This window comes from Montipora foliosa, chromosome 11 (genome assembly GCF_036669935.1).
Source record: "Montipora foliosa isolate CH-2021 chromosome 11, ASM3666993v2, whole genome shotgun sequence".
Taxonomy (NCBI): domain Eukaryota; kingdom Metazoa; phylum Cnidaria; class Anthozoa; order Scleractinia; family Acroporidae; genus Montipora; species Montipora foliosa.
The window spans coordinates 25,491,504-25,504,747 of NC_090879.1; the positions used below are offsets into that span (position 1 = coordinate 25,491,504).

At 37.1% G+C, this 13,244-nt stretch overlaps 1 protein-coding gene across 1 annotated transcript; it reads right to left on the reverse strand.

Moving 5' to 3' along the window:
* Positions 1-8: 8 nt before the first annotated feature.
* Positions 9-11,292, reverse strand: LOC137976815 (DNA ligase 1-like). Its single transcript, XM_068824153.1, has 9 exons — positions 11,227-11,292; positions 8,626-8,691; positions 4,558-4,623; positions 4,362-4,427; positions 3,695-3,859; positions 2,535-2,795; positions 1,998-2,063; positions 762-827; positions 9-260 (listed from the first exon to the last, which is right to left on the reverse strand). Exons 1-9 carry the CDS (start codon positions 11,290-11,292, stop codon positions 9-11), a joined length of 1,074 nt encoding a protein of 357 aa, XP_068680254.1.
* Positions 11,293-13,244: the final 1,952 nt, after the last annotated feature.

The following is a 13,244-nucleotide window of genomic DNA, read 5'->3' on the forward strand; positions in this document are numbered from 1 at the left end:
AAAATTCTTCATGATAACTCTGCAGTTTTTTTTTTTGCATACAGTCCATTAACTCTTGATTTATACGAAAAGTTTGCATGAGACCTTTCTGACACTTCACTGAAGAAACTGGTCGAGAGGTCTTCTATGTTCTCATCGACGCTCTTTGTGTCCATTTCCTCCTCTTTCTCTTCGCAATCCTCCTTGTCTTGCAGGCACTCGAACAAGCTTGCAACCTCCTCCATGTCTTCCTGACCTTTCTCACAATGAAAGCATACACCCTGTAATAGTAATGTCCATCATAACCTGCTCCTTCACAAACTGGAGGTCTACATACTGTAATAATATAATTTTAAATAATTTTGTCTTGGTTCTAAACGCATTGACCACCGAATTGTAATGAGTAAAATGTACCAGTGTTTACTTCCTTACTCTGATCCTCGTAACAAGAGCTTTGTCACAATAAATTTTTGATTGCATTGAATCAGTTTGTTTTGAAAACAAAATTCAATGCAATCAAAATTTAATGAATGCGGGCCTTGAGGGGATAATGCACTGTACTTCGAGAAGGGTGAGGGTTAATTGATCAGGCGAAGTCCTAAGCGGCTTTAACAAATATGAACCAATATTAACACAAATGTAACCCTTACAGTTTCGATGGAAAATGGCAAGATCAGTGTGACATATTTATGGAAACAGGAGCTTCGTCTCTTTCTTGGCCTTTCCTATGGATGTCTCAACCTATTAGATGACTTAACATTTACGATGTGTATTGGACTCACCTTTTTCTTTTTGTATGCACGAGTTCTGCTCGCAATGGGATCCTTCTCTGTTTTCTTATCTACCCTCTGTAATAATAAAACATTAAAACCAGACATTAAATTTGAAAGGAATTCTACACATACCTGTAGCTATATCAAAATTTCCTTGTTGACTCCACAGGCATTGACAAACACAATTTGTTTTTTATCAAGGTTTTGAACATGCTTTATTGCATGTAGTTTGTGTCAGGAAATGTTTGTTTTGGAAGTGGCACCCTGGGTAACTGCGTCAAATTATCCTCTGCTGTGAGAAGGTTGGTAGGCAGTTGCTAAAGAGGCACGCAATGCGTACATGTGGTTAAGTGCAGTAACACAGCGCTGTTATGTGTCGGATCATGGTAGCCTAAATACGTGTGTAATGAATGAGTTGGGAATGAAGTATGACTTTTGACAACACATGACTGCACATCAAGGATGTTCTTTAAAATAATATCTTCTAAAAATTCTCCATGATAACTCTGCAGTTTTTTTTTTTGCGTACAGTCCATTAACTCTTGTTTTATTCGAACATTTTGCATGACACCTTTCTGACACTTTACTGAAGAAACTGGTCGAGAGGTCTTCTATGTTCTCATCGACGCTCTTTGTGTCCACTTCCTCCTCTTTCTCTTCGCAATCCTCCTTGTCTTGCGAGCACTCGAACAAGCTTGCAACCTCCTCCATGTCTCCTGACCTTTCTCAAATGAAAGCATACACCCTGTAATAGTAATGTCCATCTTAACCTGCTCCTTCACAAACTGGAGGTCTACATATTGTAATAATATAATTTTAAATAATTTTGTCTTGGTTCTAAACGCATTGACCACCGAATTATAATGAGTAAAATGTACCAATGTTTACTTCCTTACTCCGATCCCATAACAAGAGCTTTGTCACATTAAATTTTTGATTGCATTGAATCAGTTTGTTTTGAAAACCAAATTCAATGCAATCAAAATTTAATGAATGCGGGCCTTGAGGGGATAATGCCCTGTACTTCGGGAAGGGTGAGGGTTAATTGATCAGGCCAAGTCCTAAGCGGCTTTATCAAATATGAACCAATATTAACACAAATGTAAGCCTTACAGTTTCGATGGAAAATGGCAAGATCAGTGTGACATATTTATGGAAACAGGAGCTTCGTCTCTTTCTTGGCCTTTCCTATGGATGTCTCAACCTATTAGATGACTTAACATTTACGATGTGTATTGGACTCACCTTTTTCTTTTTGTATGCACGAGTTCTGCTCGCAATGGGATCCTTCTCTGCCTTCTTATCTACACTCTGTAATAATAAAACATTAAAACCAGACATTAAATTTGAAAGGAATTCTACACATACCTGTAGCTATATCAAAATTTCCTTGTTGACTTCACAGGCATTGACAAACACAATTTGTTTTTTATCAAGGTTTTGAACATGCTTTATTGCATGTAGTTTGTGTCAGGAAATGTTTGTTTTGGAAGTGGCACCCTGGGTAACTGCGTCAAATTATCCTCTGCTGTGAGAAGGTTGGTAGGCAGTTGCTAAAGAGGCACGCAATGCGTACATGTGGTTAAGTGCAGTAACACAGCGCTGTTACAGTGTATGTGTCGGATCATGGTAGCCTAAATACATGTGTAATGAATGAGTTGGGAATGAAGTATGACTTTTGACAACACATGACTGCACATCCAGGATGTTCTTTAAAATAATATCTTATAAAAATTCTTTATGATAACTCTGCAGGTTTTTTTTTGCATACAGTCCATTAACTCTTGTTTTATTCGAACATTTTGCATGACACCTTTCTGACACTTTACTGAAGAAACTGGTCGAGAGGTCTTCTATGTTCTCATCGACGCTCTTTGTGTCCATTTCCTTCTCATTCTCTTCGCAATCCTCCTTGTCTTGCAGGCACTCGAACAAGCTTTCAACCTCCTCCATGTCTTCCTGACCTTTCTCAAATGAAAGCATACGCGCTGTAATAATAATGTCCATCTTACCCTGCTCCTTCACAAACTGGAGGTCTACATACTGTAATAATATAATTTTAAATAATTTTAACTTGGTTCTAAACGCATTGACCACCGAATTGTAATGAGTAAAATGTACCAGTGTTTACTTCCTTACTCTGATCGTCGTAACAAGAGTTTTGTCGCATTAAATTTTTGATTGCATTGAATCAGTTTGTTTTGAAAACAAAATTCAATGTAATAAAAATATAATGAATGCGGGCCTTGAGAAGATAACGCCCTGTACTTCGGGAAGGTTGAGGGTTAATTGATCAGGCGAAGTCCTATGCGGCTTTAACAAATATCAACCAATATTAACACATGTAACCCTTACAGTTTCGATGGAAAATGGCAAGATCAGTGTGAGATATTTATGGAAACAGGAGCTTCGTCTCTTTCTTGGCCTTTCCTATGGATGTGTCAACCTATTAGATGACTTAACATTTACGATGTGTATTGGACTCACCTTTTTCTTTTTGTATGCACGAGTTCTGCTCGCAATCAAAATTTCCTTGTTTGAGTTCACAGGCATTGACAAACACAATTTGTTTTTTATCAAGGTTTTAAACATGCTTTATTGCATCTAGTTTGTGTTAGGAAATGTTTGTTTTGGGAGTCGCACTCTGAGTAACTGCGTCAAATTATCCTCTCCTGTGAGAAGGTTGGTAGGCAGTTGCTAAAAAGGCACGCAATGCGTACATGTGGTTAAGTGCAGTAACACAGCGCTGTTATGTTTTGGATCATGGTAGCCTAAATACATGTGTAATGAATGAGTTGGGAATGGAGTATGACTGACTTTTCACAACACATGACTGCACATCCAGGATGTTCTTTAAAATAATATCTTATAAAAATTCTTTTTGCATACAGTCCATTAACTGTTGTTTTATTCGAAAATTTTGCATGACACCTTTCTGACACTTTACTGAAGAAACTGGTCGAGAGGTCTTCTATGTTCTCATCGACGCTCTTTGTGTCCATTTCCTCCTCTTTCTCTTCGCAATCCTCCTTGTCTTGCAGGCACTCGAACAAGCTTGCAACCTCCTCCATGTCTTCCTGACCTTTCTCACAATGAAAGCATACACCCTGTAATAGTAATGTCCATCTTAACCTGCTCCTTCACAAACTGGAGATCTACATACTGTAATAATATAATTTTAAATAATTTTGTCTTGGTTCTAAACGCATTGACCACCGAATTGTAATGAGTAAAATGTACCAGTGTTTACTTCCTTACTCTGATCGTCGTAACAAGAGTTTTGTCACATTAAATTTTTGATTGCAATGAATCAGTTTGTTTTGAAAACAAAATTCAATGCAATCAAAACTTAATGAATGCGGGCCTTGAGGGGATAATGCCCTGTTTTTCGGGAAGGGTGAGGATTAATTGATCAGGCGAAGTCCTAAGCGGCTTTATCAAATATGAACCAATATTAACACAAATGTAACCCTTACAGTTTCGATGGAAAATGGCAAGATCAGTGTGAAATATTTATGGAAACAGGAGCTTCGTCTCTTTCTTGGCCTTTCCTATGGATGTGTCAACCTATTAGATGACTTAACATTTACGATGTGTATTGGGACTCACCTTTTTCTTTTTGTATGCACGAGTTCTGCTCGCAATGGGATCCTCCTCTGCCTGCTTATCTACACTCTGTAATGATAAAACATTAAAACCAGACATTAAATTTTGAAGGAATTCACCCCTATCTTGGCGCTAATTCCTATGGATATCTCAATTAACCTACATGTATTAAATGCTGTAACATTGATATTGGACTAACCTTTCGTTTTCTGCGAGTCCTGAAGACAATCGCCTTATCTTGTACGTCTACGTGTACGTCTACACCCTGTAATAATAAAATATTAATTAAGACCAGACATTAAATTTCTTTTTTTGTTTGCCCCAGTCCTGATGCCAATCTACTTCTTTTGTGCTTGCTTAGTTGCATCCTGGACGTCTGATGGTTCCCCACGCCCCCCCCCCCCCCCCAAAAAAAAATTTCTTCTGTTCCATTCAAAACATTCTTGTCTCTTGTGTGTCAAACCGTTATTTATTTTTTTGGTGGCCGAATGGAAAACACCTTACAAGTGTCAATCAGATTCTCGTACAACCTTCTTCTCCAAAATTTGCTTGGTTTATGTCTGGCAAAGGATATCCCACATCGATATTACTGCATGGATGCTTGTGACGTCATATGAAGCAAAAATGTCGAATTCAGAAATGAATAATCAACAATAAAAACAACCTAGCAAACCCCTTACAAAATCCCCACCTCCCTCTGGCCTACAGCCAAATGAACAAGATTATTGAAACACTTTCCAATACCTTGACCCTCCCACAATGTTGCCTTCAGGCAAATGGGCTAAGAAACTTGCGAGCAAACAACATTGTAAGGGAATAGACAAAGAAAATAAACAAAATGAATGCATTCTCATGTTTTTTTTGCCAGTAGATATGACTCTGCTACCCCATAGTTCAATCTAGCTTACAAATTTTAAAACTGGAGAGTCTTATTAAATTAAAGTTATCAATTCTTGCTTTTATAATTAATACCCCTAAGGTTATTTGCCACAATCCTTCACTAACCTTATTAAGTATGCTGCAGATATTGAGACATCCTTGTAATTATATTACAAGGTAAAAATGCTTCAGCTCAAAATTTATGGCAATCTCAACTCAGTTATGGAAAACAATATTAATATACCCATCAACAAAGTCTACAACATCTTCATGTCTTTCTAAAACTCAATTAATTTTGTCCAGCACTTGCCCTCTACTCAGGGATAAGGTCCTTTACAATTTATATTATTTTATAATTTTAATTACTTGTGTATTAGTTACATGTATCCTATGCTTTTTTATTTAGGAATTGTAACCTAGAAGGAAAAAAATAGGAAAAAAATATGCCAAACTTAGACATTGTAATCATCTCCAATACGCAGTGGCCTGGAAATTTAGCGCCTCGATCAGCTCCTTTGGCTGTAACTGTGCAACCCCTGAGCAATCTACTTTTATCTTGAGTTTTCCTAATTTTGTATCACATGTATATACCTGAGTGTGTAATCTCTATAATTATAGTTGAAATATCAATGTGTGCAATGAAGATAAAGATTCCTTCCTAAAGTTGTGTATATATATACTTACAGTTTCAAGACATTATGTCACAGACTGTACGTACTATTAAGATCACTAAAGTCCATATGACAAATTTGCCGTAGCAGAGATCATCAACTTGCAGCAGAATTTGACTTATAATGTCTTCACCAAAACAGAAATTGCTGATTGCCCTCTGGCTTTATTTGTCCACTGATGAAATTGGAGTCCTGTTTCATTCCGAATGTCTCCAAAGATGCAATTATTTGTGGAAAATCTTACAGGATCCTTTTATCACAAAGGAGATAGCGGTATTTTAGGACCTGTACGTAAGTCATGCAAGACTCAGGGCGATAAGACACAGACACATTTAAATGCTTAATGGGTATCTTGACTTGCTACTACGTATTCACGTAGGTACTTGAACAGAGCCACATAAGGACAAAAGCTCGTGCGTTCTCTGGGAACAAGGTTGTAAATATTAAATACATAAATATATAAATAAATATAAACCACCTGTGAAGTCATAGCAGTCATGTCATTGGTAGGTAATTTCAGAACCAATCAATATGAAGCAGAAATTTACTGCGCCTAAATACAGGTAAAGGTTTGAAGTAGTTTTCAATGCGAGTGCGCTTTCAAGGGGCTCAGGTTTTTCACGAAATACGTGAGTCAGTGAAACTGTTTCACTGACCTAATATTCCAGAACCAATTATGCAGAAATTAATATTGTGCTGTCTAAGTGACATTAAATACTTATAGGTTTGAGGTATACTTTTCCCCGAGCGTGCATTAGGTTCACAAAAAAGTTGAGAACGGCTTTGCCTAATAAGTAGAATTGCTTAATTTAAAGTAAAAAATGTCTTCATGATGAAGAATTTTATTTCTGACCAGCTCTCAGCTGCTTCAATGTTTTGTAAGGAATCTAACAGCCTTAACAGTTTTTCAGTTGTCTTCTCAAAATTTCCTTGTTTGAGTTCCCAGACATTTTAGAAACTCAATTTGTTTTTCATCGACGTTTTAAACATGCTGTATGGCATGTAGTTTGTGTCAGGAAATGTTTTGAATGTGATCACTCTTGTCAGTTAAATTGTGTCAAATTTACCCTGACCCTTAAAAGGTTGGCAGGCAGTTGCTAAAAAATAGGCATGCAGTGTGTATGTGTGGTAGTGCAGTGACACAGCGCTGTATTGTGTCAACTGAGATGCGTTTTTTTCTTCCAGGAGATTCAAGTTATCTTTGTGTAATATGTACCTCTAATAGTACGCGTTATTATATTGGGATAGCATGATTGTTTCGGTACCATATATCATTATAGTGCCATGGTGGATGTCTTAGCTAAATAGCCCCCTGAGAAGACATGTGGTTACTAGTAAAATACTAAATCCCAAAAAGATTAAAGAAAATAAAAGAAAATCGAGAAACATTGGCTTCGAGGCTGACATGTTGATCATTTTCAAGTTCCTTATAATTTCTTTTTCACCATAAGTTTGCGCATGCACTCTGAGCCTCTGACAGCTTTGTATGACAAAAGTTCACTGAAGTTAATCCCTGTCGGGTGGGGTTAGTATTTGCATGGGGGACCTCAAAATATAGGACTTGCCGTTGGAAACATACACTCAGTAGGACCAAAAATTCTTTTTTAACGCTAAAAATTGTGAACTACGCAAGGTACAGATTTTGTTAGCCTGCTTTATGCAAAACAAATATTGATGGAAAAGTAAATATTAAGCATGATACACATGCAGTTTAGGAAGAGAAGACGTTTTCAGGAAGTGTTGATCAAGAATAAAATATTTTTCCATGCAGCAACAAAATTTTGAATAGAGGATATAAAAAGTTACCAGTTCAATTTTTCAATTGTACTTTTCCTGCACAAGTAAATCGCAAAATCGAAAGTGACATCAAATTCAGCAGGTGCCGAGATCAATTAGTTACCTCACATGTTTACTCGCAACACAAAGGATGCATCTGTGTCAAAATGATGGTTTTTGTTTTTGTTCCTTTGTTTTTTTTTTCCCCTTTCAAGTGATTTTAGGATTGACAAGAAATGTGCGGCTTTAACACAAAGATCACAATAGCCCAACTCTTAAGGTTATGGACTATAATTGTTTCTGCAAAGTCAAAAATCCGCTCTGCTAGACGAGGTTATTTATCACCAGGTAATTCGATCGTTTTGGAAATAGCAGCTGCTATATATTATTCATCAGTACTGTCACAAATTAATGCCGATTTTGGAGCTCATTTTGTTGAAACTCCAGCTCGCTTTCCAGCAGACCTTTCTATGTTTGAGTTATGCACGCGCTACTGGCCTATTTGCCACCACGGTCTTACAATCACTCATTCACTCAATCAATCAGTCTTACAAACCCGGTGACATAGTGTGTAGCACACTTATAAAGTGCACTACCACAAAAACTAAGGGTTATCAGGCAGGCAGTCTTATTTCTTCTCTGCATCAAAACACAGATGGCCAGTAATGCAGGCAAAGCCTGTTACACTGATAAAATTCAATTTATGCCATATCAACCCATGAAACAACCTTAGTTACTCATTTAGATAGCAATAATGTTTACCATCAGAAAGGAGTACGCATTGCGTGTATATGTGTGAGCTGACTTTATTCACTACCCAACTGTAAGCTAGGAGTAAAATTTGCCAGTTATTTTTTTTTAACCCCGATCTTGAAACATACAAATGGACATCTCAAACTACTGGATGTGGAAGTAACATTAATGACGTGCAGTAGACTCACCTTTTTGTTTTTCTTTGCCTGATCAGTCCTACTGGCAATCTTCTTTTCTTGTTGCTCAGTTGCATCCTATAAGAAATGCAGCTTAGCCTATTCTCTTGTATGAAAACTGACAAGGATAAAACTTATTGTCATAGAACAATTTCTTCTCCACATTTCTTCTTCCCTTAATAGCGCGCTCCCAAGAGATATTAATCCAGATGAATTTGTGAGAGAAACCCATGAGGGAAAATCTCGTAAACAAATTTCCACTGATCATCCTGATCAGTAATAATTAAAAAGGCAAGGTCAAAAGATCAGAGGTTAGGCCCACATAACTTAGAAATGGAAAACAACGAACAATTCTCTCCCTGTCTCTTTTCTTTTTTTCTTTTAATGTGGGATCTACACAATGCCACAGGAGTAAGATTCTCAGAGAATCGGAACATTTGGGATTCACATGTAGATATGCAACTGCAGCCATCATTGATACCTTTATATCTTCTTGGATAGTGAGCTTTACCCAATTTCGCCGGTCATTATTAGAGCAATAAGAAAAAAATAGGTTTTCAGTGATCTTTCGCCTTCCTTCATTACGTAAATTTGTACCAATCTTGAGCACACAAAGTTTTTGTGTACATAGTAGTAGCAGCTGAAGTAACAGTTACATTGTAAAATATTGTGCTCACAAAAAAAGGGATTGACTCTGTATCCGATACTATACCTTTCACTAAAAAAGAAAACATTTACTTTGGAATTAAAGGCATTTGGCAGCAAGGCTTGGTCTTAAGAACTCACCAATCCCCTAAAACGTCAACGTTTTCACTTTTTTTCTTTCATTGTTATTCATTTTTTCAATGTCGTTAGCGAGAATTTGTTAGTACATCATTTTCTCAGACCTTTTTCCTTCTTCGATCCCAAGAACTCCATTTCCTTTCAAAATTTCCGATTAGAGAGAGAAAAATGTTACCCTGACATGATTCAAATCCCAATGTATAACTTCTTCATATTATGTTGCATTTATAGCGTTCTGATTGGCCCACTTGGCCCACTAGATCATAGATGGAAGAAGAAAAATAATACATTTGGCTTAAAGAGAGGGCAAGTCTCAGTTTTCAGCTTATATACCATAGGATCGCGAACAGGAATGCCAAGTTGAAACATTTGTTTTGAATTCCCTAAAAAAATTCATGAAACAATTATTACATTCGCTCCTCGTTGCCTGCGTACCTTCTCATATCCAAGGCGCACTCATAGAGTACAGTAAAACCCCGCAAATTTTTAAGAACCTGTTAGCCTAAAATCTGTCAGTTACTGACACCCTCAAAACAAGAATCTGTTGACCCTTAAATTTGTCACAGGTTTTTATTTTTCTAAATTCCAAAAAAAAAAACGTACACTTTGGCAAACCGTCAAGATCAGTTGACATTTAGAGTTGTCTACAAACGCTCTCTTCGTACGATGAGCATTACTTTAGCCTAAACCTGATGATGTCATATGATCTTTCGATTTTATTTACTTAGTTACTTACTTTTATTTAAATTATTACAATTTATGTAAGAGCCTATCTAGGCTAAATTTTAAAAAGGAAGGTTCTTACATGCCGGGTTTTACTGTAATTCTTAAATAAAATAGCACAGGAATGAATTGCTAGGAGATGTAATTCAAAGCATACAAAGCTAGTCAAAGTTTGACTGGTGGTCCGCAGTACTGTACTATTGTACAAACCGACCGATTAATACAGGTTAATTTGAATGAAAATAGATGCATGTAATGGATTGATCGATCAATCAATAATTACTTTTGAATAAAGAAAAGGCCACGCCTTCAAGATCGCTCTTATTTCTACAGCTTTGCTATTTAACTAAAGCTTAAGTCATCTGGTTCTTTTAAGATAACACACAGGAATCATGAAGATTGTTGTAGCCGTATTAGCGTGCTTTTTAATCTTTGAAACGACCTCAGGAAATGTTCAACCCAATGCAGAACACAACCTCGAGAAACGGTGGGATTTGACAGATATCAAGCTTCCGGATCTTGATGTAAGTTTACACCTTCGGGTTAATTTTTCACATTTAGTTCTCGAAAGTCCCCAAACTTTTGAGCATCTTTCGGGGCACTTTCAAAAATCCCCTTAAATAAATAAATAAATAAATAAATAAATAGTTTATTAACACTTCTGGCAGTTGAAAACTGAATTAACAGTGTAAGTCACAAAATAGTAATTGCAAGCTAAGTCTAACTACAATTAATGTGTATAAGCTAGGTCTAATTACAATAAAAACACTAATAATTAGTCCACATTCATGCGAATCTAAATGTGAAAAAGTCATTTGCTCTTTTTGTCCTTTTCATAGTTTTTGGAGTTGTGGTGTTTCCCGATCTTAACTGATATGGTATATTTCTTGTTGTAACTTTGGGAGCCAGGAAAGATATGGGGTGGTTCTCATCTCTCATATCAGCCATGAGCTTTTTACACAAGAGTATCCTACGATTTGCTAATGTTGACAGATTAGTTAGGTCTAATGCTTCCTGATAACTAGAGGTGGGAAATATTATTCTCAAAGCTCTTCTTTGTATAGATTCAATGGCGTCAGACAAGCATGCAGGAATATCCTGCCATACCTGTGCAGCATACTCTAGAACCGACCTAACATTACAAAGGTATACTTTAAGTATGTCTTTTGGCATTACACCCGCGCGTTTCAATAACCTAAGTGCAAATAATCTCTTTGCTGCTTTGGCAATTACATATTCAACATGTGCATTCCATTTAAGGTCGTCGCTAATTATCACTCCTAAAAGTTTATACGTTCCAACGCGTTCTATCTTCAAAGGCCAAATGTTTCGAGGATTGAAAGTCTGTGATACTTTTGTGCCTTTTTTGGTCTCGACAACACGTTTCTGAAAAGACCACTTCATATTGCTCTCCGGGACCGAAAGGGTTTCGTGACGTTTAAAAGACAAGCCCCTGGAAATGAATGATGATAACTGTTTTTCGACCGGCTGTCGGCCTAACTACCAGTAACTCAAGTCATGAGTTATCGTATAAACTCTTGTTCTTAGGCCTTAATCAAGTCTTAATGTTCAACCGCTAGAAATATCTTCAGCAGAACGGCTACAAGAAAAACACTGCTCAGTGGCCACTGCACTGCTGTGTTGCATTTTCTAAGTGTAACAACAACAAAAATAGTTTATTTGTACCACACGTAAATAGAGATACACAAACTAAGTGATAGAGTTACGAAAGGAACATTGCCCTCTTGAAAATAACTAAGAAGCTAATCCAGCTAGGAAGCAAAAACAAGAATTTTATGTCTAAAGGAAAAAAGTCGATTCAAGGAGGCACAAATACAATGATAAAAGACAGACATATACAAAAAAAACAACAAGAAGAAAAAGAGTGAAAAACTATGTCATTTCAAATGGACTTGAGCAAAGAGGAAATATGAATAAGATAGTTAACACAAGGATATGAGAGACTTTTTTAGGGAACACTTAAATTTGTAAAAGCTAAAGTTAAGCTCGAAATTTGAGTGTATCATGGCCTTTTCTTTAGATACTTTTAACATTCAAGCAGAAGTCGTTGATAACAGTATTCAGAAATGGTTCTCGATGAATATTTATGATAAGGAAAAGGTTATCGACTTCAAACGCTGCCACTAGGGAGCTTAAGCAACGACAACGGCGACGGAAACGAGAACGCCATCTCAAAATATCAATTCGCGTAATTTTAATCGCTACGTGACTATTTCCACCTTTTTAATATGACTAGAGTGTGGTAGTTCCTCAAAAATGACACTCGTGGGAAAGGCACTAGTTTAGGGGAGAAAATGAAATTTATCCTCAAGTGCTGACGTCCTTGATAAAACCTCAAATTTGGCTATTTCACGTTGTTTTTTTGCTGACGACGGCAAAGAAATGGAAATGGACAAAAGTGAAAAACGCACGTGCAGGGCGTGCAAAGATATTGTTTTTGCTCATTAAATATGCAAATTTGTGACTTTCTGGTTGCCGTCGGTCGCCGTTGTCGCTGTTGTCGCTTCCTACTGTACTTCCACCACCAAGACCATTGTTGTCGTCATCATCATATTGATCATCATCACCGTCATCAACATTCCCATATCATACTCATCATTATTGTTAACCGCGTTGAACAGTATGAAGGGTGAACTCACGCAGTAACACATGAAAGATCTGAACCTCTGTCCAGTGCAACCTACACTCTAAGTATGACCTTCGAATTCATTTTTCTTAAATCGAACATAGCTTTGCGTCAAAAATTCAAGCCCGTCCTTTAAGAAATCATTCATTTTGATCTAATGTAGCTTTACCTTCTTTTTTTCTTTTTATGCGACACCGATGAAGACTGTGGCCAGGATCGCTGCTGCATCAATGTTCTTGGACTATGCGCACCTAAAAGGGGCCTGGAACAGTCTTGTAACTTTATGGTACGCAAATAATATATTTTCGATGTAACCAATAAAAACAGAAATGCTTGGGGTTAAAAATGAATCAGGGATGTCGAGGACGAGAAACAAATTTGCGAAACTCCGGGTGACTGGGCCAAGCCTTCCCTATAAATTTGCGCACGAGCAAAGCTGAGTGAATGCCGTCGAAAGAAATATGATTTTTGTTGTGCT

Coding starts and splice junctions, on each gene's coding strand:
- LOC137976815 (XM_068824153.1), bottom strand. CDS start 11,292: ATGCCAAAAGACATACTTAAAGTATACCTTTGTAATGTTAGGTCGGTT. Junction 4,624..8,625: donor AGGCAAAGAAAAACAAAAAG/GTGAGTCTACTG, acceptor TTATTATTACAG/GGTGTAGACGTACACGTAGA. Junction 2,064..2,534: donor AATGTTCGAATAAAACAAGA/GTTAATGGACTG, acceptor TTATTATTACAG/AGTGTAGATAAGAAGGCAGA.